The 27,859-nt window shown below is 42.9% G+C and overlaps 1 protein-coding gene across 5 annotated transcripts in view; it reads right to left on the bottom strand.

The window, feature by feature from the left end:
• The window catches only part of GULP1 (GULP PTB domain containing engulfment adaptor 1), a 1,926,496-nt gene that overhangs the window by 358,398 nt on the left and 1,540,239 nt on the right, over window positions 1-27,859 (bottom strand). For 4 of the 5 annotated variants that reach the window (XM_078683687.1, XM_078683689.1, XM_078683690.1 and 1 more), the window contains one exon: window positions 304-441. The exons of the other annotated variant lie outside the window; for it this stretch is intronic. In XM_078683687.1, coding sequence (XP_078539813.1) covers window positions 304-441 — 138 coding nt within the window. The remainder of the gene's footprint in view (window positions 1-303; window positions 442-27,859) is intronic. 5 annotated transcript variants of the gene reach the window in all.

Genomic DNA, 27,859 nt, shown 5'->3' with positions numbered 1-27,859 from the left:
TGTGTTTTTCTGAACCCAATTGTTAGTTTAAACATATCATGTTTTGATCAAATACAATGTTGAGGCACCTCAGAGTTTAAAGCATAATTTGGGCAGATGTCAGGTATTCCAATTCACTGGAGCTTTAAAGAAACGTCTGTGTGCACAGGGGAAGAGCAATTTCTCTTGTCAAGCTGGATTCATTAGCACGGCTAACCATCTACTGATTCCATCTGGTCCCAAGACATAAGATGGGAATACAGCCAAGCCAAGCCTTTCTCGTGTAAGGCAGAAGAAACACCACCAGACAAATGGAATACTTACACACTTCTCACTGTCAAACACGTAACATAAATGCTTATTTGACTCGGAATCCTTGCAGATGAATGTAAATATCCGCTTGTCCGTTTTATCATCGGCGCAGAAAGATATCCTATGCAGCTGACAGTTGTGGAGGATTTCCTAGAAACAAGACATTTAAAGAAAGTGAGTCACTTGTTTGCCAGAAGCATTTTGTGCAATGAAGAGCTTTTGCTGGTTTAGCAATTAAGGGGTGGCACTGTTGGAAGAAAGCAAAATGGAATGTTCCACCATGTTTTAGCACGGCTCCATAGATAAGCGAACCGCATCCATATGATAGTGACCCGCTTATTCACCTATACATTAAGCTGCGCCCTACTCTCATCCTCACACGCTCTCATTACAAGTGGCCGGGTTAGGATGTGCTGGGTCGGACTGGCCTACAGGGCAATCGGGAAGCAGGGACATCTTAAGGATTTCAGGGGCCCTGGGCCAAAAGTAATTTGGGAGTTTAGAACTGCTATGAATTTATGATACAATTTCAGCTCTTTCATGCCCTCTTTGGCCAGTTCACTTACCCTGCACATACCTACTGGTCCTAAGTCTAAAAGTGTTTACATCTAATATTCAGGGACAGTAACATGTGTTTTCAATATTATAATATAAGAGCAGCTCACTAATATTATTGCAAATACTATTTGTGGCCCGCCCATTTTTCATATGTGGGGTACTGTTTTGATATAAAAGAAACTTTGTTTATGTATTTTGCATGGTGTTGAAAAACAAACATTTCTCTGCAAAATGTCTCACACATCACTCACAATAAAAATAAATGACAGGAAAACGTTATTTAAAACAACCTGGTCAAGAATTATTCAAGGTCTTCAGACTAAGACTTTCTGCAGAACAGAGGTGGTTCAGTAAAGAGGGGGTCCCTGAAAGGCTGGGGCCCAGTGCCACTGCCCACGCTTAAAACGTCTCTGTCGGGAAGTGCCCGAAAGGCACTCTGACACGTCAGCATGTGGGCCGGTGTTTGGCTCTTTATGGGCCTGTTTTATGGTCTGCTGGGCTGGGGTTTCCTGCTAATTTCCCTGAGATTAAAACAAACATTGCCTGCAGCAAGCTTTTATCCGTGCAAAAGGATCCATGCAGTCATTCATATCTTGCAAAACTCTAATAATACTAACGTGTCTTCACAAGTTGGAAAATGCCCATTTTGCAAGCCTGTTCCACTTTTTCAGTATTCTATTTCACTAATGAGGACTACTTTTTGTCGAAACCTACCAGCTGCTAATGACATCTAGAGACATTCAGAAAACCTCCCTCGGAATGCATGCCACCCGTTCTTTACCATTGGGTTTGTAACTCCCACTTGCTTGCTTTCCATTTGGCGGTTTTATTTGTTTTGCCTGGAACAGTTAAGGGCCTCATGTATGAGGTTTTACTGTAGGGCCTCCCTGCTGCACTGCCATTTGGTAAAAGAAAAGGGTAGGAATGCGCCATATCTATGGAAAGACTTCCTGCACAAAACAATCACAAGAGGCTTTTCCCTTTTGTGATGTGTGCTGCAGAAAAAGGAAAAACGAGGAGAAATAAAGATATTTCTCCCAGTTGTGCCTCCCTTATGCCTCCCCTGGGAAGCTGTAAGTTTTTGAAGCTGCCTCAGACTTACGATTTCTCAATCTGGGTCGTGTCAAAATGCCATGGATGTTGCTGGGAACGCCCCCCAACAACACCAATTGCATGCCCTTTAATGCAGAAAAATGTGTTAAAGGGGACAATATTTATGAGGCAGCATTAAGCCAAAAAAAGTGGCTTAGTGCTGCCTTGTACATATGGAGCAGGCTCCTGCGCCACGTGACTTAAAAAAAAATGACGTTCAGACGGCGCAAGGGGCCTCATAAATGCGGCCCTGAGTTCATCCTTTCCTTTGCCCAAACTCTATTTTCTGTATTAGTTCCGAATTTCGTTAAACAGGCCTTTACATCTTTTCCTTATCTTGTCACATTTGATGTACATTCAAAGACAGAGGTCAAATGTCACGCTCTGTTTTCCAGGGAACTTAGTGTTTCCTTTCTTGCTCTGACTTCAATATGAGAGAATTTATGTGGCAATCATGTTGGCTTCTAGGGGTGTGCGTTCAATGTTATTTTTTTCTATCACTAAACATAATGTAAATGTCTGTAAATAAACTGTAGATATTTCAGAATATGGAAAGCACAAATTGTTGGGTAATTCCGAAGAGTGTTGGAAAAAATATTTTAATACGATCAAAACAAATCAATACACTAGGTGATGACATTTTCACACATTATTGTTTTGTGTTCTGTATACTTTTATAATTAAAACAGTATGTCTGTGCAAATGTAATGGTGATTTCAATTGAAGATGTGTAGTCTGTAATGACAGTGCACTACCACACCATGCATACTTCACTTTACCCCCCTCCACTCTACTCTGCACATCTCCTCGCTGCTGCACGCTACTCTGGCCCACTCCACACTACGCCACTCAGATTGATTATTTCTATTTTCCAAGAAATTAATTCACACAGAAATATTGCAAATTACCCAATTCAGTGACTACAATTACAAATATCATAAAATCACCAATAAATAGCACTTCATTAAATCAATACAGTCAACACATAAAATCGACCTAAAATGGGTAACCTCCTAATTTGATCTACAGCTGCCTAATAGTTCAGGAACATCCCTGAGACCCTAATATTATCGACAGTCTAGGACAGCCAGGGAGGTAAAATCCTAGAATATGATGAAACAATTTCACGCAAATACCGGCCATAGGCAATGGTTACATCCTGGTATCTCAAACCACACATCAGATTTAGATGCATTTCTCTTGAGTATATACCATATTTTTTTAAACACAACGCAGGTGGCTCACTGAGTATTTTATACCCCGCTTACAAGGACAGTAACCCTGGTTCGCTACTATTTTCACTTTCAGCCCTTTTACTTGCAAACCCGAGTCAATTCCTAACCTCGGACAGAAGGATTTCATTCAGCAAAATCCTATCTGGGATCCTGTATAGATATGGGAAAAGGTCTGGGTCCTACTGAAAAATTAGCAAGGGCACTGTAGATCTCTTGTACCTCAAATACTGTAGATGCTCACTCTAGTTCGTTTCCACATGGCAGCGCCTAGGAATAATCTTTAATTGACTGGCATGTTTTGGTTTGCCCCCTTCAAAATGTATATCCGGATCTCCTAGTAGCTCCAACATAACTGTCACTGGATTCCTCTTACCAGGGAAGATTGACATTACCTCAGGGCGAACTAAAACTGATAATTTATCACAGGGAATTCCATTTCTGATTTAAAAAAATTACAGGGCATCTGTCAGAGCACTCGAGAGCATGGTTCTCCACTCCCTCCTTATAGCTTAAACCATTACATTTTTGGGTAAATCAAGGAGTGATCTCAAAATACTACCTTCTAACCCTCCCCATGTGACCTGTATATCCATTGCCAGCACCTCTGCTCTATATACGGCCTGGTGAAATAATTTGGCATGCATCGCTTTGCTTAATGGCTCAAAGATATAACTGCTGTGTTTGTGGTCGAACCTTTCAAGCCATTCACTTCAGTTGTCAGCACAAATCTATATGCTAGGTGTTTGTCCGATCTTAAATCGCCTCTTAAACCTGCTCTAACTACACATTGCCTAAATACACGGTGAATCTCCTTTTCCTTTTTGTGAAGAACAACGTTTTTGCCTTTTCAATGTTGATTGTCTTTCAAGACAATAACAGTTAAGCGCGCTTAAATTATGGTGGAGCCCAATAGGTGTAAGATTGTTCAACACCAGATCATCTACATACTTAAGGCAACTGATATGTCTACCCCCAATCTGTGGGAAAAAACTATGAGTGGCACTTAATGTGTGGGGTAGTTCTGCTATAACCAGCCTAAACAGTAGAGGAGCTAAGACGCATTCTCCACTGGGATTTTCCTCAATAGGCTACCTGTCCCATCAAGATTAACCTGTACCCAGTTGTCGCTATGCAGTTTCATCAAAAGATCTAACAGGGCCTCAGATATATTCCACTCTTGAAGCTTTTGCCATAGAGTTACTCCTTCCACCTTGTCAAATGCCACCAGAAAGTCAATAAAACAGCAGCAAAGGCCACCTACCAGCTCTATTGACCTCTTTGTGACACCCCACAGCGTGAAACAGTGGTCCATTGCTGAGTGTTTTGGCCTGGAACCTCCTGCTTAAAAGGGATCAGTCCTGTATCAAAAGCCCAGGGTGCAAGATGCTTTAATAGGGTTTGAGGAAATAAGTTAGAATTGATACCAAGCAAGGAAATCAGAGGATCGTTACTAGGCTGGTCTGTTTTGTCTTTTTTATGAATAGGCTTCACTACGGCTACCTTCCATGAATCAGAGACATTTTAAGACAAGCGCAAGTGGGCTTTGACCCAGTGTCCCCACCTTTCAGGGGCCCGTGATAGAGCCAGCTCTGTTCTGCAGGGAGTCTTGCCCTGATGACCTTGAATAATTCTTAAACAGATTGTTGCAAATAGGGTTTTCCTTTCATTTATTTTTAATCTAGTTAATGTGTGAGAGTCTATTACAGTTATTTTGAAGACAAATGTTGTGTTTTTTTTTCATGTGATGGAGCAAGAATTCGCACGTAGAGCGTCTTGCTTGTATTCAAGAACCTCGAATAACATTAATAAAATGTAACCACCATGTTTGTTTTACTAATTTCCCATTTATTCTGTTATTTTGGGTATCCTAGTGATGCTTGCCTATGTGTTTATTAACCTTAATACGCTTGCCATTAAAATGGCCGCTGCTTGGCGGGGTTTTCTTCTGCACATGCGTTGGTCACAATCACGTGACGTACTCGCAGTTCTGGTGGGAATCTTTGCGCTTGCGAACTCGACTTAAGATGGCCGCTTTGTGTTCTCACATGCTGAAGCTTGCACTGCCGCTTTCTGCATTTCTGTTCGTGTGTACTAATCTTAATGTTATAGTTAGTATAAAGTAAGGGGAGTCATATAGGGATTACTGGTATATAGTGTATTCATTTATTTCTATATTCTAAATTGTTTTTCTTTACTTTTCATGTATCGTAACCCTTGGGCCTGGGAGGGATTCAAAACCTCATCTTAGAAGTCCCTACTGCGCATGTCATCCTGGCAGAGGGAAGAAAACCTTGTACCAGTGGAACTCAGCCAGCTGGCAGCCACAGTCAAGATGCTCATGAGAAATGACCTGCGACCCAGCAGGACGAAGCTGAACTGTACCGCACTTGAAACATTTGTATATAAAATTGTACTGTCCATTGTCAGGAGAAGAGCACATACCCTGGGAACACCAAATTCAATAGGCGGTCCCAAAAGATGCAAATTGGGCCTTGTAGAAGTTTATCTTGGTTGGTGTGTTGACCTGTCCTACTTGAGGACCAATCGAAATTGGGGATTCTTACACTTGCAACATTTGGGGGGTGGTACACTGACCCGAAAACAGTATAACTAGCCTAGGTTTAGCTAGAGAAATTGTCAGACTTGTCCGAATAGCTGACCTGTCACTGACCCAACGCACTCAATAGGTGACTGATACAGAGAGCTGCGGAGCACTCTGTCCGTAATTTCCACAGATCCAAGCAGGGGTGTTGAAAACCTTAAGTGCTGGCGGAGCACTTTGCTGGAGAATTCGATAACCCAATCGGGGTTCTGACTGATAGCTGCAGAGAGGGTGTAGCGCAGGCGTTGCTACCGAACTGCGGGTGCTGGTCCTTTCCTTGATGGTTCTGTCCTGATCCTAATCTGGTTTACCTGTCCTGTCCTGGGGTGTCCACTCTGCACATGCTGGCCTACTGGCGACTGTCCTTCCTTGGGGTTTCTCCTGTCCTTAACTGACCCGTGGCCAGGGTTGGTCTTCACACCGTTCTAGGTAAATATAGTGCTGGGAAATCTATTCTGCATCTTTCATTCTTTTCCTTGCTTTAATAAAGACGTACTCTTGCATATTGATTTTCCATGCTTTCTTTGCACTGACAAATGAAAAAGTCATACCTTATAGATGTTATACTAGCATGTTCCAATATTTCTTATCCTTTAAGTACGTTCCTGCATATAGGTTATGAAATAGATGTTCCTTTTCTTTACCTTCCTTTAGTTAAATGAAGTGATTGCTCTGAAATATTAGCGTGTTCCACTTTTTACCCTTCCTATAGTCACATGTTATTTTTCGAGTCTCCATAGACTGACTAAATTCTCGTACTGTGTCACTTTTGAAGGGGTACATTCTAGCATGTTCCTTATTTTTCCCCGTCCTTTAGTCACTCCATGACTAGTCTAAACTCCTGAAAATTCTTACTAGTATGTTCCTTTGTTTTTACCTTCCTTTAGAATTCTAAATGGTTAGCCTGATTTATTTCCTATATGGATACGTGCTCTTTATAATTTTAGTTATTGATAGTTTATTGGCTGAAAACCTTATGCTTAATGAAACTGATGAGCTTTAGATAAAGGTTTTCAAAACTTCCTGAGTTTGTGGTTATTTTATGAGTGCAAATATAGAAAAGGTACTTTTGGTGTCTGCCTTTCTTTTACAGCTAGCTCCCTGATCCATTATGGTCATAGGTACCCGTAGCGGTGGATTGGTAAGTCGGGTACACTTGAAAATACAATAGGAAGGAAACAGGGATACTGGTAGTAGAGTGTAAGGTTACCCGATTAATAAATATGATAAATTGAAATTGTATGGGCCCAATACGTATATGGTAAAATTATAAGTCGGGGGACCTGCGCACTCTATCAGTAATTTTTCTGGTAGCAGAGGATGGTTAGGGTCTAGTTAAAGATAGGTAGGATTAGTTAGGATAGGTAGGTAGGTTATTTGCTGCTAATTGTGAAAATTTTGCTGCTAATTGATCGAATGTATAATTGATGTTTTATTGCTGGGAAAATTATGAAATGTTTTAAATAGTTTTTCTTGCTGCTATATTGATATATGTACTAATCCACTCGTTAGTGATTGTTATATGTTTGTTTGGAATCACCGGGGAAAGAATAGCTGGTGGTGAGGAGAATCCATCGCGCAGCGAGGTCACTTGCTCAAGGAAAATTGGTGCAGGTTAGGCAGAACTGGAAGCACTAATTAGGGTTTTCTGTATAAATGTATGAATAAATGGTAGCGAAGAGTTCGCTGGCAAAACTTCTATTGTGATATAACTAACCCTGGGCGTAGTGGGCGTAGTGGGGCTCCGCGGAGCTACGCGGAGTGGGCGAGAAGCTACGCCCACTCCCGCACTCCGCGTAGCCCCACTACGCACCTCCCTCCCGCTCTCCCCTACATACGTTATTTAAGCAACTAACCTTAATAAAACAAATTTAAAGCACTTACCGTGTCCGGTGTTCGCCTGGGGCTCCCCTCTTGAAAATAGCGTCGTCCTGGATACCAATGCGCATGCGCGGGCGGCCGCGCATGTGCATTGGTATCCAGGAAGGGACGCTATTTTAAAGAAGGGAGCCCCAGGCGAACACCGGACACGGTAAGTGCTTTAAATTTGTTTTATTAAGGTTAGTTGCTTAAATAATGTATGTAGGGGAGGGCTGGAGGGAGGCGGGTGGCGGCCGACTCGGCTATGCCCACGGAGTGGGCGTAGTGTTGCCGGCTACGCTGTCTACGCAAAATGCGTAGAAGGCAACACTACGCCTACTCCGTGGGCGTAGCTGATTCGGACGCCCAGGGTTAGATATAACCTAGTAAGGGTCACACAGAAGGAGTAGCAGGTTCGCTAAGCTTGATTGGTAGCAAAGGAGTCCACTAGTGAAACTTTTGGCTTAGTATATATCCCAAAGTGGATGAGTCGAAGGAGTAACAGGTTCCCTGATGCTTGTGTGAAGAGTAGGCAGAAGGGATCTACTCGTAGTATTTGAAAAGTAAATAGAGAAGTTTACTTGCAGTGAAACAAATCTTTTCCTTCCTAGACACTCGAGTACAGTGGCGAATGTGTTTTCGTTGTAAATTTAACTAAGCACTTGCACTTTAAAAGGTAGAATTCGAAGTGTTTCTTACCTTGTGAAGGAGGGAGTCAGTTGCGGAGCTGTGCTGACGTCACTCAGTGCCGCGCTGGTATTGGTCGAGGGTGTGTAGCTGAGGCGGAATTGTAAGGGAGGGGTGAGCACAGGAGCGTGAGAACTCGTTTACGAGAAACGCCGCACACTCATTGGTTGAATTATTTTGAAATCGCGCAATTGATTGGTTTGAGAAAAATTGAAAGACGTGTTAGCATTGGAAGAAAATAGTAAACAGAAGAACGCATTCGCGCATGATCTAGGGTTGCAAAGTATATGTGGTATCCAGAATTTTTACCTGTTCCGAAATACTTAGGGTTCGCTGAAGAACAGATGCTAAAAGGCAGACCTTATAATATGTACGGAAGCAAGAGAAAAATGACTTTAGTAGACAAAGTTAAAAATTATTTCAAGAAGGATAAACCCATCAAAACTAGAGAAGGAATAGTTATTCCACCACCAAATACTCCTGCATCATTCATGTTACTTGACAAAGGGTATCACACCTGTGTATGGTTGGAAACGTGGGTGGAATATACTAAAAATGACGGAATTTTGGCATTTCCATTAGATGGTACTTTTAATAGCCGGAGTTTGTTCAATTTGAGAACCCAAATGAATGATTTACATCCCAGACCCAGACTGACGCAATATGAGGCCTTAGAAGAATGGGAGATAGAGGCTTTTGAATGAGATAGACCTAGAATTGATAAGGGAATAAGTAAATGGTACCCGAAAATGCATGGAGAAGCTAAAGAGAAAAAAATGAAGCAGTGGAGACAGAACATGATAACAGAAGGACTGTACCCTGTAATTGCCCTAGAAGCCCCAATGGGAGAGAAAAGGACAGAGAAAACAAAACATTTAATGACCAGTGGGGATTCAGATGATGATTATTTGGAGGAATTGCTAATGAAAAATCCACCTCCTTATAATGAAGGACCCAGATCCTCAAGTGTGGGGGATGCTTGCCTAAGACCCCCTTACCAGGAGGGATCAAGATCAGTAAGTGCAAGAGACGGCTGTCTAATACCTCCTTATCAGGAGGAGCCGAGACCTTTAAGCACAGGGAATCCATTCCTAATTATGGTGAGAGACCAAGTATGACACATCCAACTGCCCCGACTTATGCCCCAACCGTGACTCCGCAAATAGTACATGAAACAAGCCTGGAAAGAGTACTGCAGGAGAGAGAGCGAGAGGCTATAGCTAAACAGAGAACAGAATTAATTCAGAAAATTTCCCAACTAAATACAAGTCCTGAAGCCTTGACAATCCCAGTAACTAATGGACCAGTTGATCCTTTGTACGGGGATAAGCAGAATAACCCAAAACCTCTAATTACTACCCCAGCTGTAGTGCAGCCAAGAAAAGAACCCCTAATTGTAGATGACCAGGCAAGTGAATGTGAATCTGTGATTTCCTTGATGGATTTACCGATAAGGGAACCAGAAAGGGGTTCACGGAGGAAGAACACTCCTTTCAATTCAGGAGAAGTGCAGATTCAGTCAGCTTCTGGTACTAGAAGTGCCACCGTAGTGACTCCTGAAGAAATCGAGAGATGGAGTCGAGAATTAGAGAAACCAAATCCTCAGTTGAAACCATTAGATAGTTACAAATTAAGAATAGAATTGGAAGAACTGATGGCTGGAAATGTGGGTTAGACAGACTAAATATTTTTTCCGAGGAAGAATTGCTGTTAATCTGCAAGAGTATCACCCGTAATACCAGAGTGTTCCATGAGAAATTAATGGACACTGCGGCTGGTATGGGAATAGATATTGGTAAATCTAAAGTGTTGCAAAAACCTTACAGAGCAGAGTTCTCAGACAAAGATTTAGAAAACATGAATGTGTCAGGAAAAAAGGTACAGATCCGAGAATTGTTGAACCTGTTGCAAAAATGGGGAGAATTAGAAAAATGGAAAGCCAGGTGGGCAAAGAAAAAGGAGGAGATTAGATCAAAACAGATGGCTTTCGAGTATGTCTTAAAAGAAGCAGACAAGGCAGAAAAATTATATCCTATGCGAGAAGTGCCAGGTGGAAAGTATGTGGATGTTCCATGGTCCCGACAGGATATTGTGTCCTTTACCAATGACTTCCCGAAATTACGAGAAAAACCTGTAGATTGGTACAGACAAGTAGAAAGGTTTGTGAAGGTTCAGAAGTGCCTTTGGAAAGATTTGGATGGTTTCTTTGACATTGTAGTTCCCGTAGATTTGTGGACAGAATGCACAATTGCTATTGATTGGCCTAGTGAGGAATTCCCGAGGGACCCTAACACAGGGGCTCCTTCACCCGAGGTAATGAAAAAGTACAACCAGGTAATGTTGCATCTCAAGGGAAAAGTGCCTGCAAAGGAAACTGATTGGACCAGAATAGATAGAACTACCCAGAATAGAGATGAAACTGTGCATTCCTATTATGAACAGCTGTTACAGGTGTTCAAAACGTACAATGGTCTAGACAACATAGAAATGAAGGACATGACCCACTTTATTTATAGATTTGCGCTAGAGTTGAGACATGAGATTTTACAATGGATCAAAGACAATACAATCTGTTGGCAGTCTAAACCAATTGATGAGGTCCTGAAGTATGCCAAATATTGTGAGGATGAGATGGCAGACAAACGAAAGGCATTGAAGGAAAAGGTCATGTGGGCACAGGTAAAATTGGCAGAACAACAAGAACAACAGTTAAGTAAATTAACCAGTAATGAGAATCAAGGCTCCGAGGGTGGGGGTAAGCCCAGAGTAAAAATGAGCAGAGAAGAGGCCAAAAAGAAGTTCCCCTGTCACGGGTGCGGACAGATAGGGCACTGGAGAGACGAGTGTCCACATGTGCAGAATGGTAACGTCCAAATTAATGATTTAAATCCACAGACGCAGAATGAGAAACCACGAAAGACCCAGCAACAGGTAAAACAGAATCAGTTGCCTCGAGCACCTAGACAAAATTTTAGGAGCAAAGCACAGCAGGGTGAAGACACCGAAGTGTGGGAAGTAGGGAAAAATAAGAATGCAGCAACCTCTCAATTCCTGTTAAATGACACATTTCTCTGTGATGACACCTACTGACGGTGCCTGAGGGGGAGGACGAGGAGTGCGTGCTTGGCGCCTCCGTGCCGGTGGACCAGTCAGGGCCATACATTGAAGGAAAGGTTGAAGGAAATGACGTCACCTGCCTGTTGGACACTGGGGCTACCCGTTCTACTGTGAGAACAGCAGACGTTCCAAACCTACCCCTCTCGGGAGAAGCGATCCAAGTAGTGGGCGTTTCTAATCAGTTAATTAGTACCCCAGTTACAAAACCCATGGAAATTAAAATTGGAAATTTTAAAGAGATGCATAGATTTGTTGTCTGCGACTCCAGTCCTGTAAACTTATTGGGACGAGATTTGCTGTGCAAAATGAACTGTACTATCTTTTGTACACCAAATGGCGTCGAAATTCAAACCCCTGACGAATATGGAATTTACAAATTAATGTTAGCAAGACCCGACTCTGAAATTAAAAGACTGGCAATGCAAGACTTGCCTGAAGAGCTCCAAGGAACAGTGAAACCAGAAGTATGGGATTTTACTGGAAAAGATGTAGGATTAATGGAAAATGTTGACCCAATTAAAATAGCCATAAAGAAAAATGCAACATACCCAAATATTAAACAGTACAAAATGAGTGCAGAAGTAAAGGCAGGAGTTGCCATAGAATTAAAAAGATTGTTAGAAGCAAACATCATACAAGAAGTAATGAGCAGCCCATGTAATTCGCCAATAATTATAATCAAGAAACCTAGTGGAAAGTACAGGGTAGTACAGGACCTGCGCAAAGTTAACAAAATTGTGGTCCCTTGTTGTCCTGTCGTGCCAAACCCTGCAGTGATCCTATACCAAATTCCATGGAATGCTGGATGGTTTACCGTCATTGACCTATGTCATGCATTCTTTTCAATCCCATTGCATCCAGACAGCAAATTTATTTTCTCATTTGAATTCGACAGTCACATGTACGTCTGGAATCGCGTCCCTCAGGGCTATACAGAAAGCCCCTCCATCTTTAATCAGATTCTAAAAAAGTGCCTTGAGACCCTAATTTTGCCCGGAAACTCAGTTTTGGTGCAATACATAGACGACCTTTGGGTGGTGTCTAAAAGTCGAAGAGACTGTGTAACTGACACAATTGCCTTACTGAACCATTTAAGTGAAGGGGGCATAAAGAGTCACCCGAAAAATTGCAATTCTGTACCACATCAGTGAAATATCTGGGGCACCAGATAGAGAGAGGTATCCGGAAAGTCACCTCAGAAAGAATCAGGATAATTCGAAACATGGAATTACCAAATACCCAGAAAAAAAACAGAATGTTCCTTGGAGTTGTAGGGTACTACAGACAGTGGATTGTGGGATTTGCAGTCCTAGCAAAACCATTAATAAAAATGACAAAGAAAGGAGCAAGTGACCCTGTAGATTGGGATGATGAAAGCATAACAGCTTTCACAAAATTATGAGACTGTCTCTGTACTGCTCCTGCCTTAGGAATGCCCGATTACTCAAAAGATTTTGAACTGTTCTGTGACACACAAGATAATTGTGCACTTTGAGTCCTGACCCAAATTCATGGTTTGACTCGACGTCCAGTGGCATACTTTTATTCCACATTGGACCCAGTAGCAGCTGGATTACCTGGATGTCTGAAAGCTGTAGCTGCAACCTGCATGAGTCTTGAACAGAGTGAGTCCATTGTTATGGGACATCCAGTAACTGTGTATGTTCCACATTCTGTTGTAATCTTACTGACAAGGACAAAAACCCAGTACCTCACACCTAGTCGGCTGACTAAGTACGAGTGGATTCTTGTAGGTGCAGGAAATGTAACCATCGAACGATGTAACATTTTGAATCCAGCTACCTTACTGCCCAGCTCATTTGCAGAGGAAGTGAGGGAGGAATTTGCACATAATTGCATTGATTTTACTGAGTTCAGTACCAAACCACGCCCAGACATCAAAGAAAACCCTCTGTATAGTGAAGATTGTGAGCTGTTTGTAGACTACTCATGCATGAGACATGAGGACGGGGGCCTGAGCGCTGCCTACTCAGTATGCACTATAGAGCGACCAGTGGAAGCATCCTATTTACCTGGAGTAAAGTCTGCACAAATAGCCGAATTAATTGCATTGACAAAAGCTTTTAAATTTGGGAGAAATTTGAGAATACTGATAGCCAGTATGGTTATGGGGTTGTGCATGACTTTGGCTAATTGTGGCTACAGAGGGAGTTCCTGACTTCTTCAGGCACCCCTATCCGAAATGGAAAATACGTGCAGGATTTACTAGAAGCAATCCAGTTACCAAAAGAATTGGCTGTGGTCAAGTGTGCTGCTCACAAATCTGGCAATGACAATGTGACAGCAGGTAATTGTTATGCTGACCAATTAGCCAAACATTGTGCAAAATAAAAAATGGCAATCAACATAAAGGTTGGGGGAAACGGAAGCAGCTGCCAACTTTTGATGCTAGAAGGAGTGAATACATGGGAGGAAGTGAGAGACTTACAGGAAGCAGCAGACCCACAGGAGAGGCAAAGATGGAGAAACTTTGGTTGTCGTAGGAGGAATGCAGATGGTGTCATTGTATACCTTGATGATATGCCTGTGTTGCCAGACTGTATGCTTGCTCCTATGGCTAGGCTGATCCATGGAGACACCCATGTAGGCAGAGATGCGATGATTCGCATGTTCCGCCAAACATGGTTCAATTCGAAATTAAGAAGCATAGCAGAAGCACTCTGCCAGAGGTGTTTGACCTGCCAACAATTTAACCCTGGAAAGAAAACAATAGTATTACCAGGACAAATTGGAAAAGCAGAAGGCCCTTTTATTAGATTACAACTTGACTTCATCCAGTTGCCCCCTTTTTCGAAATGGGTAGAAGCTTTCCCTGCACAAAGAAATGACAGCATCACAGTAGCAAAATTGTTACTTAGGGAACTAATATCTCGTTACGGTTTCCCAGTCTTAATTGAATCTGACAGAGGAAGTCATTTCCAGAATGAAATAATAAAACAGATTTGTGAAGCATTCAAAATCACGCAACATCTGCACTGTGTATATTGTCCAGAGGCTTCTGGAGTGGTAGAACAGATAAATGGCACAATCAAATCGAGATTGGGAAAGATGTGTGAATACACTCAACTGGAATGGCCAGATGCTCTGCCTCTAGTGCTGATGGGACTCAGAAGTATTCCAGATCGAAACACGGGCTTGAGTCCCCATGAAATCCTGATGGGAAGAGCAATGCGGCAAGCATGGGTGCCAGGATACAAATTAATAAGCATATCTGATGATTTGGTACTGGAATACTGTAAAGAACTGGCTGACCAAGTGCGTTCTATCTCTCGCCAGGTTGGGGGAGAAGACGTCGCCAGACCAACGACTCCAGCACATAACCTGAATCCAGGTGACTGGGTCGCAATAAAGAAGCACACTTGGAAAAGTTGCCTTGAACCCAGGTGGGGAAAGCCACGACAGGTGATCCTGGTAACCACCACAGCTGTAAAGTGTGCAGGAGTACCACGCTGGATCCATGCCAGCCACACGAAGAAAGTGACTGAACCAGACCTAACTGAAGCTGAAGGTTGCGCAGCTGAAGGATCCCAAGACATCGGTACTGAAGTAGCTGAAGAACAACCGAGCTACAGTCAAGAAGATTGGATTCCATTTATTGATCTGACAATCTATTTATTTATTTATTTTTATTTAGAAGTTTTCTATAGCGCTAACAAGACCCGAAGGTATCAGAGCGCTTCACAGTAGTGGGCATGAAAAAGAGAACAACATGAAACAAACCCAATAAAAGCAATCGGAGAGAGACAATTTGGAAAGAAGAAAAGTTCGGACAGCAGGGCTTCTCAGTACTGGATTCAACAATACCGCATGGATTCTGAGACGTTTGCAGCTCCAAGTTATCCATAACCAAGGGAGCGGATCAGGCACAAGGATTTAAGTTGGCTCTTGAATTCTGCATAGGACGGTAGAGTTCTGATGTGCGGGGGGATGGCGTTCCATATTTTGGGGGCATTTCCTGAGAAAGAGCAGTCCGCAGTTCTCTTCCTTCTGGTTTTTGGTAGGATGAGCAGCAGGGAATTAGAGCTTCTCAAATTTCTGGCTTGGCCTGCTTTTTTGAGCTTATTGGCCAGGTATTCCGGTTTGCCGGTGTGGAGGGCCTTGTGGGTTAGGCAGGCCGTTCTGAAGGTACTTTGCATTTCCACAGGGAGCCATTCGAGTTCTTTGAGAGCCGGGGAGATGTGATCATATTTTTTGCAGCCTGTGATCATTCTTGCTGCCGCGTGAAGTGTTGTTTTTAGTGGAGCCAGGTGCGATTTGGGGATGCCTGTTAGGATTGAGTTCCCATAGTCCAGTCTTGATAGAACTAGAGATTGCGTGGCTAGTTTGAGGTCCTTGTTGGGAATGTAAGGTTTCATTTTGTTCAAAAGTCTGAGGTTGAAGAATGCGCTTTTCGCCGAGTTCTTAATGTGGTTTGTCAGGGTTAGTTTGGGGTCTAAGGTGAAGCCCAGGGATTTAACGGAGTCGGCTAGCGTGAGGTTACCCTTGAGAGCATCGATCGACTTTAGCCACTCGGTGATTTGAGGGTTATCTTCTTTGTTTGAGATGAGGAGTGTTTCTGTCTTATCGGGGTTGAGTTTCAGGTGATTCTTTGTCAGCCAGTCTTGAACTTCATTTAGGACATCGTTGAGTCTCTGGATGTCTTTAAGAGAGGAGGTTTCCAGGTAAATCTGCGTGTCATCCGCGTAGAGGTGGAAGTGAATGTTGGCGTTCCTGATCCTTGAGGGACACCCTTGTTGACTTGCTGGGTATCGGAGGTGAAGTTCTTGATTTTTATTAGTTGCGAACGGTTGTGTAAAAAGGAGGAAAACCACTTGAGAACTACCTCGCCAAGGCCGGCTCTTTCTTGAAGAGTCATGATGAGGAGCTTGTGGTCCACCGTGTCGAACACTGCTGAGAGATCAAGGAGTATGAGGAGGCAGCACTTGTCAGCGTCAAGAGATCCATGGATGTCGTCTATGATGTTCAGCATCGCGGTTTCAGTGCTGCGACCTTGTCTGAAGCCAGATTGGAGGGGGTCCAGGAGATTGATGTTGTCCAGGTGTTGCGTCAGTTGCAGGAGTACACAGCGTTCAAGTGTTTTTGAGAGTAAAGGGAGGTTGGATATTGGTCTGAAATTGTTCAAGTCAGTTGAGTCGAGACCGGGTTTTTTCAGAAGGGGAGTGACTTGTCCCATTTTTAGACAATCGGGGACCACACCGCTTTGTAAGGAGCTGTTTATGATTCTTCCCCAGATGGGCGCTAAGGTAAGCTTCATTTGTTTGATTAAAGATGGGGGGATGGGGTCTGAGATGTGTGCTGAAGGTTTGGAGGTCGAGATCAGCGCGATTATCTCGGTTTCCTGGACGGGGCGAAAGCTTAGCCAGGGGGAGGGAAAGGAGTCGGATGGGAGTGCCACTGGGGAGGCCAAGTAGCTCTTCTGGAGGTGTGGGTTGTTGATGTCTAGAGATAGTTCGATTTTTAGGACTTTGTCGTTGAAGAAGTTGGCAAAGTTGTCACAGAGTTCTTTGGAAGCCTGTAAGGTTGAGGGCAGGGGCTTTGTTGTTTGTTGTCTGATTATGTTGTAGAGTTCTTTGGGTCTGTTTTTGGATTTGACCAATGCCTCGCGGAAGAAGCTGGATTTCTTGTTTTTGATATGGTTGTTGTACTTCCTACGGGCTGATTTTAGTTGAAGGCGGAGAATGGCGGTTGGGTTGTTTCTCCACTTTCTTTCTTTGGTTCTCAGGTTTCTTCTTTCTGCGTTGAGGTCCGCATTGAACCAGGTTCTGGATGGAGTGGCTCGGCTTCTTTTGAGCTTTTGACCCTATACGAACTAGGAGTCAAGCTCAACTAGATAGACAGTGGGATAAGAGTGAGGACGAGACAGGTGAAGAAGAAGCTACTCAGATCATCGAAATCCATGTAAAATCTGATTCTGAGGAGGACCAGGTAGGGAGAGAGCAGGTAATTGACACTCCTCCAAGAACACCTGCACCAGAAAAGGGACAGATAAAAATTAGGGTGGAAGTTCATGCGGAAGAAAATCAAGAGTTCGAAGAGCTTGAACAGGAACAGGTAGGGTTAGAAAATTGTGTTCAGGAAGAAGAGACTGAAACAGATCAAAGCCAAGCTCAGCAAACACCTGAAGAAGGCCAGTTTAGGGACCAGGCAAAAGAAGCAGATGAAAGACCTGGACCTAGTCAGATAGGGAACGATACAGGAGATGAACTTGATCCAAATGTGCCAAAACTGAACGAAAACAAAAGAGTGTTTGGAAAAGACCAAGACACAGTGCCAGTTAAAAGACTCAGAAAAGGTGACTCAGTTCCTCAATTTGGAAAAAGGCTGAGATTGCGAATGAAGACAATAAACGAAGAACCTAACCAAATAAATGAGGTTTCGAGTCAAACTGACCCAGTGGTGACAAAGCAAAGGAGAAGAAGTGCTCGCATTAAAAAGCTGAATAACAAGTATTCGAGCCCTGAATGGACTTACTATGTACTGGAAGAATTTGAGAATCTGGAAATAAGTGACGCAAGTACTGAAAGTGACGGAGAATTGATCGCTGAACAAAGCGAAGACGAAGCAGAACCACCCTGAAAAAGTTACTCGAGTAAGCAAGTTGTGCAGAGTCACAAAGAGGGGTTGAAGCTTCTTTTGAGCCGAAATGTCTGATTCTTCTGAGAATGGGAGGCCGAGACGAAGTTGTTGTAAAACATGCTGCCAAGTATGTTTATGTAGTGTAGCAATAGTACTGATCCTCTGGATAGGACTAACAATAACCCTTCCTTCTATGATGAGCAAAAACCCAAGTTTGTACCCAAATAATAATTTACCTGACGACACTGTAGAATCACATACTAGAAAGACACCACGAAGAGTAGACTCATTGGACAAACCACTTAGCCTGAAACGGAGACAATTAGACTTAGAAGCACCAGATGAGGAAGGATTACACTTTAACAAGATAAAGAACAAAACTCATTTAAATGTTTTCGCAAACCTGTTATTACATTATGTAGAAATTGTGGAAATAGACGACTGTTATGTCTGCATGAAGCTACCTACTTCTATGGCTGAAGGGGTGACTTATCATTACCTGCCCTTAACCTATGGAATTTCCTGTAGTATACTAACTAGCTTATTTTACAAAAGAGGACCTTTACTGTATTACTACTCAAACTCTGACGTAACGTTTTCTGAACTTCCTGTTTGAAGAAACCTGAACCCTATACATACGACTAGAGATGTAGCTAAGTACATGAGTGATTATTTTCTAACTGTAGGAAAAATTAATATAGATGATACACATAAAAATAACCTGACCTGTTCTTTACATGAAAAGGAAAAGGAATTTCTGGACATGGTAGAGAAGAGAAGAGAGAGTTTCCAAAAGAAAGCCAAAGACAAGAACCATAAAGTTCCTAAATGAGCAGAGAGTATAGGGAGCACCCCAAATGGTGGAGATAATGCTGCGATGCTTCTGGATTACGAAAAGAAGGGGAAACTCTGTCTTAAAAGGGAAATGACTAGTCATTATAACAATATTTTCGTTGGTTCCAGTGAATGCGAACATAATTACAAGGTAATTGGAGGTTGGGGTTTCAAAGATGGGACAGAGCCTGTGTTTCCTGGAATTTATTTTATTTGTGGGAACAAGACTTACTTCAAATTGCCCGACCATTGGTACAGGAGTTGTTATTTTGGTATTGTCTTCCCAAAGATATACCATGTGGGGAAAATCACTGGAAACAATGAAGAAACTAACCAATTAAAACGCACTAAAATAGAAAGTGCTGGTGAAATTGTAGGAGATATTTTTAGAGCAATAATACCTGCAGTGGGAGTGGTTCTGAACTCACACAAAATTTGCAAATTGTCAACAGTAGTAGATCGGTTATCTACCGACACTGCTGGAGGTTTCCTGATGGTCAATACCGAAATGGTTGCGGTCAGATCAATGGTTTTACAGAACAGACTTGCGCTTGATACCCTATTGGCAAAAGAGGGCGGAGTCTGCAGAATGTTGAAAGCACAACATTGTTGCACTTACATACCTGATAAAAGTGTGGAAATCCAAAGGTATGTAAGGAACATTACTAATTTGGCAAAAGAACTCAAACCACTGGAGGTTGACAGTGCCTGGAAGAGACTTACTGATGGTCTTTCCGCCATAGGTCATTGGTTTGCTAATTTAGGTAAACGTTTTCTGATTAAAGTACTAATGCCAATTGCGGGAATAGGTTTAGTAGTATTCATTATATTCGTCTGTTGTAAATGTCGAAAGCACCAGAAAAAGTATACTGTAAACCAGAGAGGGGTAAAGAGAAATGTGGATGAACTTGAGTTAGAAGAAATGAACAATCAGATTTATAAAAGGGTGAAAAATTCTCACCCTAATAAAGAGACAAAAGAGAAATTGAACCGAATGTTTGAAGAAATTGAATTGGGCAAACTGTAAAAAGTTGGCATCTTGTTCTAATGGTTTGTAATGATATAAAATATCATCAAAGAGGGGATTGATGGAGCAAGAATTCGCACGTAGAGCATCTTGCTTGTATTCAAGAACCTCGAATAACATTAATAAAATGTAACCACCATGTTTGTTTTACTAATTTCCCATTTATTCTGACATTTTGGGTATCCTAGTGATGCTTGCTTATGTGTTTATTAACCTTAATACGCTTGCCATTAAAATGGCCGCTGCTTGGCGGGGTTTTCTTCTGCGCATGCGTTGGTCACAATCACGTGACGTGACGTACTCGCAGTTCTGGTGGGAATCTTTGCGCGTGCGCACTCGACTTAAGATGGCCGCTTTGTGTTCTCACATGCTGAAGCTTGCACTGCCGCTTTCTGCATTTCTGTTCGTGTGCACTAATCTTAATGTTATAGTTAGTATAAAGTAAGGGGAGTCATATAGGGATTCCTGGTATATAGTGTATTCATTTATTTCTATATTCTAAATTGTTTTTCTTTACTTTTCATGTATCGTAACCCTTGGGCCTGGGAGGGATTCAAAACCCCATCTTAGAAGTCCCTACTGCGCATGTCATCCTGGCAGAGGGAAGAAAACCTTGTACCAGTGGAACTCAGCCAGCTGGCAGCCACAGTCAAGATGCTCATGAGAAATGACCTGCGACCCAGCAGGACGAAGCTGAACTGTACCGCACTTGAAACATTTGTATATAAAATTGTACTGTCCATTGTCAGGAGAAGAGCACATACCCTGGGAACCCCAAATTCAATAGGCGGTCCCAAAAGATGCAAATTGGGACTTGTAGAAGTTTATCCTGGTTGGTGTGTTGACCTGTCCTACTTGAGGACCAATCGAAATTCGGGATTCTTACACTTGCAACATTTGGGGGGTGGTACACTGACCCGAAAACAGTATAACTAGCCTAGGTTTTGCTAGAGAAATTGTCCGACTTGTCCGAATAGCTGACCTGTCACTGACCCAACGCACTCAATAGGTGACTGGTACAGAGAGCTGCGGAGTACTCTGTCCGTAATTTCCACAGACCCAAGCAGGGGTGTTGAAAACCATAAGTGCTGGCGGAGCACTTTGCTGGAGAATTCGATAACCCAATCGGGGTTCTGACTGATAGCTGCAAAGAGGGTGTAGCGCAGGCGTTGCTACCGAACTGCGGGTGCTGGTCCTTTCCTTGATGGCCCTGTCCTGATCCTAATCTGGTTTACCTGTCCTGTCCTGGGATGTCCACTCTGCACCTGCTGGCCTACTGGTGACTGTCCTTCCTTGGGGTTTCTCCTGTCCTTAACTGACCCGTGGCCAGGGTTGGTCTTCACACCGTTCTAGGTAAATATAGTGCTGGGAAATCTAATCTGCATCTTTCATTCTTTTCCTTGCTTTAATAAAGACGTACTCTTGCATATTGATTTTCCATGCTTTCTTTGCACTGACAAATGAAAAAGCCATACCTTATAGATGTTATATTAGCATGTTCCAATATTTCTTATCCTTTAAGTACGTTCCTGCAAACAGTTTATGAAATAGATGTTCCTTTTCTTTACCTTCCTTTAGCTATATGAAGTGATTGCTCTGAAATATTAGCGTGTTCCACTTTTTACCCTTCCTATCGTCACATGTTATTTTTCGAGTCTCCATAGACTGACTAAATTCTCGTACTGTGTCACTTTTGAAGGGGTACATTCTAGCATGTTCATTATTTTTCCCCGTCCTTTAGTCACTCCATTACTAGTCTAAACTCCTGAAAATTCTTACTAGTATGTTCCTTTGTTTTTACCTTCCTTTAGAATTCTAAATGGTTAGCCTGATTTATTTCCTATATGGATACGTGCTCTTTATAATTTTAGTTATTGTTAGTTTATTGGCTGTAAACCTTATGCTTAATGAAACTGGTGAGCTTTAGATAAAGGTTTTCAAAACTTCCTGAGTTTGTGGTTATTTTATGAGTGCAAATATAGAAAAGGTACTTTTGGTGTCTGCCTTTCTTTTACAGCTAGCTCCCTGATCCATTATGGTCATAGGTACCCGTAGCGGTGGATTGGTAAGTCGGGTACACTGGAAAATACAATAGGAAGGAAACAGGGTTACTGGTAGTAGAGTGTAAGGTTACCCGATTAATAAATATGATAAATTGAAATTGTATGGGCCCAATACGTATATGGTAAAATTATAAGTCGGGGGACCTGCGCGCTTTATCACATGCAACATCCATAAAAAATGTTTCTTTTAGATCCAAACAGGATCAGACATATGACAAATGGGAGGGTTTCACAGAGATTATTTGCAGTAGTATTAGTGAGCTTCTACTGTGTTACAATATTGAAAACATACATCACTATCCCTGAATATTAGATATAAACACATTTAGAGTTTGAAGCAGTGTGTCTGTGTACTGTCTGTGATCTGGCCAAAGTGGATATGAAAGAGATGAAACTGGATCATAAATTCAAAGATGATCCACACAGGGGCTCCCTAAATACGTTTGGCCCAGCACCCCCAATATCCTTGAGATGTCCCTGCTGCGAATCTGGGAGGATGCCTGTGGACATTACCCATTTGAAGGCCCCTTTTCCTAGGATCCTTCTTGTACACAACAGATGGCAGACCATCTGGACCGCTAGCCCTAGAGGCTTTCATACTGAAGATTATTTCAGAGTGTACTGCCGCAGTCTGAGAGCTTGCAATAGCCTCTCTGTCAACCTAGGAGCTAACCAAAGTCATAATTAGATTTTTGGAGTTTCTACCGCTACAGCGAGAATACATAAAGGTGCGCCAATCTTCCTCACTTATTCATGCCTCAAGGGAGAGACTAGCCACTCTATGCCAATACACTCTACGCCACTGCACTCCATGCCAATCTACTCTCCACCATTGCATAGTATGCCAGTATACTCTACTCTGCAACACTCTACTCTGCACCACTGCACTTACAACACTGCACTCTGTCACTTTACTTTTTTCCACTCTATACCACTGCACACTACACCAGTGCACTCTATGCAACTCTTCTCTACACCACTGCATACTACAATACTTTACTCTGCAACACAGCATTCGCTGCCACTGAACTCTATGCTACTCAATTCTGTGCTGCTATACTCTGCGCCACTGAACTCTATGTCACAGCAGTATACTCTGCACCACTCTACTCTATGTCATTCTACTGCACTCTATGCCAATGCAATCTCTGCCACTCTAATCTATTTTGCACCACTGCACTCTATGACACTGCACTCTATGCTTCTCTGCTCTACTCTGCACCACTCTACTCTACTGATAAAATACGAGAGAGGGCCCCACAAACAGTGGTACTCAAACTCTTGATGTGGGCTGAGTAATGTGAGGGTCTGTACACATGGCAAACATCATCATCAACCGCTTTTTACAGAATACAGACAAAGCTCATACTCCAAAGCCAATACATTTTTCTGCACACATACCATGATCTGATTTGGTAACTTATAGGTATCATGAAATATAGACATGCATAGATGTGTGCATGCAACACAAGTAGGATATAGGGCTTACTACACATTGCAGTGCTGATGTTCACTCCACAAAGTACAGTGCCCCACAATCCATTACATGATTTTCCTATGTACGGAGACCTATCAAATTCATCATAAACTAGCAGAATGCAGTGGGTCTGGTTCCCCCTTTCCTCCCGGACTTCAAGGTTGTATGGCACTCTGAAGGGGTCTTTGAGTTACAGCTCGCTCCCAGACAACAGTTTTGCAAAGCTTGATGTGGGCTGAGTAATGTGTGGGTCTGTACACATGGCAAACATCATCATCAACCGCTTTTTACAGAATACAGACAAAGCTCATGCTCCAAAGCCAATACATTTTTCTGCACACATACCATGATCTGATTTGGTAACTTATTATAGGTATCATGAAATATAGACATGCATAGATGTGTGCATGCAACACAAGTAGGATATAGGGCTTACTACACATTGCAGTGCTGATGTTCACTCCACAAAGTACAGTGCCCCACAATCCATTACATGATTTTCCTATGTACAGAGACCTATCAAATTCAACATAAACTAGCAGAATGCAGTGGGTCTGGTTCCCCCTTTCCTCCCGGACTCTACACCTACCACCTGTGGAGTCCCCCAGGGATCCTCCCTCAGCCCTACGCTCTTCAACGTCTACATAGCTCCGCTGGCCCCCATCGTCAGAACCTACGGACTCCACATTGTGTCATGCGCAGACGACACCCAACTCATCCTCTCCCTATCCAACAAACCCAACACCACCAGACAAAACGTCGCCAAATGGATGAAAAACAGCTGCCTACACCTAAACACCAACAAAACGGAAGTACTCATCATGGGCCCAAACCCCAACGCCTGGAACGACACCTGGTGACCCACGCACCTCGAATACCCGCCCACCCCCAGGGACCACGCACGCAACCTGGGAATCATCCTGGACTCAGATCTCAAAATGGACCGCCAGATCAACTCCGTCTCATCCTCTGGTCACCAGCAGGCTCGACTACGTCAATGCACTCTTGCCGGAGTAAACAAAAACTTCACCCACAAGTTACAGAACACCTAAAACGCCGCCGCAAGACTGGTCCTCAACCTGCCAAGACACTGCCACATCACCTGTGCACACTCCACTGGCTCCCCATCAAAGCTAGAGTCACCTTCAAGATGCTAACCCAAGCTCACAAGGCCCTCCACGACACCAGACCAGCATACCTGAACAGCGACTCAAATTCCAAGCACCCCAAAGGACCCTACGATCAGCCCAGCTCTCCTACGCCATAGTCCCCTGCACCAGAAAGACCAGATCGGGAGGCTGCTCCTTCTTATTCCGCACGGCCAGAGCCTGGAACGACCTTCTGCTCCACCTCGGACAAATAACATCGCTCCCCATCTTCTCCAGAAACCCCAAAACCTGGCTCTTCGACAGACCCCCTCCTTGATGGACTGGAACCTGCAACACCCCACCCCCAACCCTTCAGTGCTTTGAGACCCTTACGGGTGACTAGTCACTCTTAACAAACACCTGATATGAGCCACACCAGATTTCAAACAAACAATACAAAAATAAATATTGGAAAACTCTAATTTTTTACGGAAATATTTCATGTACATTGCAGTTTTGTATTTTAAATCCAAAAAGGAAATCTGCAAGTCAGGTATCCATCATACACATTCAAACATTGTTCAGCAATTCCAAGTTTAAAATATGGTGCAAAACACATAAATAATACAATAAAATCAAAACATAAAGGGAGAAAGATATGTAAGACAACAAACACCTGTCTATTGGGCGACCACCAATCAACTTTAAACATTTAGTTCAATATTCAATGTACTGCACAAATACACATGTATTATATCGAGAAATTGTAGCAGATATGGGGCCAGATGTAGGAAAATCGTATTTACCGATTCATAAATACCGAATTTTACCGATTCGGTATATATGAATCGGTAAATATGAAGGAGTGAGATTTAGGAAGATTAGGTAATTGAATTACCGAATCTGTAAAAATCGGTATTTACAGAATCGGTAAATACCGATTCGGTATTGCCCATTGATTCCTATGGGCCTCAATAGGCAATACCGAATCGGTATTTACCGATTCGGTAAATACCGATTTCAGCAAGGGTGCAGGGGGTGTCACTTTGACAACCTCTAGCACCCCAAATACAGGCATGTGTGCCATGTGGTACACAGACATGCCCTAAGGGCATGTCTGTCTGTCACATGGCATAGGTGTGCATGCACACATGTGCACGCACACCTGGATTCGGTATTTTACCACCCAATTGGATTGGGTGGTAAAATACAGAATCTGTAAGGCCTTTGGGACTCAGAAGAGTCCCACCTACATCTGGAATTTACCGAATCGGTAAAAATACCGATTCGGTATTTTACTGATTCGGTAATTTTACGGAATTGGTAAAATTGGCCCCCTACATCACACAAACCCATTTACCGGTCGGTAACGGCCGAAATCGGCCGTTACCGGCTGGTAAATGGCCACCTACATCGGGCCCATGGTCATTTACAGGCATCTCTAAATTGCAAAGTGTATGAAATATGGTGGATGATGTATTGCTAGAATAGTTCTAACTTGATACAGGGAGATTTAACCTATAAATACCACTCTACTTTATGCCAGTGCACTCTACCCCACTCTTCTATGCACCACTGCACGTTTTACCACTGCACTACTCTACTCTGCACCACTCTACTCTACGCCAATGCACTCTACCCCAATGTGCTCTATGACACTGCACTCAATGACACTGCACTCTTCACCACTCTACTCTCTACGACTACACTCTGTGCCACAATACTTTGTTATTGCACTTTACGCCACTGCAATCTATACCACTGAACTTTATGTCACTCTACTGCAATCTACGCCAATGCACTCAACGCCACTACACTCTGCATCACTCCACTCTACGCTACTCAAATCTATTCTTCTCCATTGCACTCCATGCCACTGCACTCTACACCACTCTGCTCTATGCCACTGCACTATACACCACCCTACTCTACACCTCTGCACTCTACCCTGCCCCACTCCATTCTACCCTGCATCACATCCCTCTACATCACTCACTCTACTCTGATACAATCTACTCTACTCCACTCTGCGCCACTCCATTCTATGTTTCCTCTTATCTGCAACTTGCACAACTAGAAAAGCTATTAGACACTATCAAGGTGACAGACCTCTGATGAAGAAGGGAGCAAAAGTAATAGGTGAAATGTGTTGTAAATTTTGCCTTAGCATAATATCTTGTTGCTTGTTCACACGCCACTCACTCTCCTGTTTCACATGTTTTCTCTCCTCTTACACCTCTTAGTCACATTCACTCACTTCTCTTTTCCCTCTCTTTCATCTCTGCTTATTCTCTTGTATATTCTCTCTCTTCTCTGTCATTATTTCCTATCTCATCTCTCTTTTTTCATAATTTCTTTCCTCAGTCCCTTCCCTCTCACTCTCATCCTCCCTCCTACCATCTCCTCGTGACTTCCTACCAGAGACTATCTCAGACACTAAACATTCCCACAAGTTAGGAGCCGTCGACTGGTATCTCAGGCCCCACAGAAATTCAGATGTTTTATTGTAGGAATGAATAATGAAAGAGCTAAACTTTGCCTGTGAACTGGTTCAACACAATATATGAAATAATATGACTCTTGATGTGCAGGGGCTCTGCAATATGTATACAGGGACTGTGTTCTGGTTCAGTGCAAGCAATAGACTGCCTGCAATTCTTTTCGTAAACTCTGCTGTATCTGTGCAGAGGTTCAGCACTATTTAAGCAGGGACTCAGCTGAGGTGTTAGAGCCAGAGCTGCCGACTTTGGAACTGAGGAACCAGGTTCGAGTCTTGGCACCAGCTCAACATCCCCTGATTGTGGCCTAATCTCGTAAACTTCCCATGTTGAAAAAGTTAATATGACCTTGTGGAATGTCACTTGTGCTCCTGTAAAGCTCTCTATTACCTTCAGTATATGCTATATAAAACTGTGAAAAAGGTCTCCACTCTTCAAGAGGATGGGGTATGTTTATGACAGAGTCCTACTCTCTCTGCATGTGCAGGAACTAATTTTAACTGGGTAGGAACTCACTAGTGTCCTCTAGGTATTAAGCGCATCTCTAGAAAATTTGCCATTTTCAGTTGTGGGTTCCTGGGAGCAGTATAAAAAGGAAGTTGTATATAGAGAGCGAGATTAGAGGGACAGTGAATAACATGAAAATATGAGCAGTGCTGAAGCCTAGGTGACTGCCCACAGACTATGTGGTAGGAGTCAAAATGCACTGCAGTACATGGGAAGGGAAAAGTGAACCTGGGTAGAAAAGCAAAAGACAGAGAACTGATGTGAACAAAGGGGGCTCAATATTGCAGCCACCGGCAATTAGGCAGGAGCCAGTGGTAATAGGGAGG

Source organism: Lissotriton helveticus, chromosome 3_1 (assembly GCF_964261635.1).
Source record: "Lissotriton helveticus chromosome 3_1, aLisHel1.1, whole genome shotgun sequence".
Classification (NCBI taxonomy): domain Eukaryota; kingdom Metazoa; phylum Chordata; class Amphibia; order Caudata; family Salamandridae; genus Lissotriton; species Lissotriton helveticus.
Note: the sequence above shows the minus strand (reverse complement) of the source record. Positions and strands in the feature narration are given on the sequence as shown.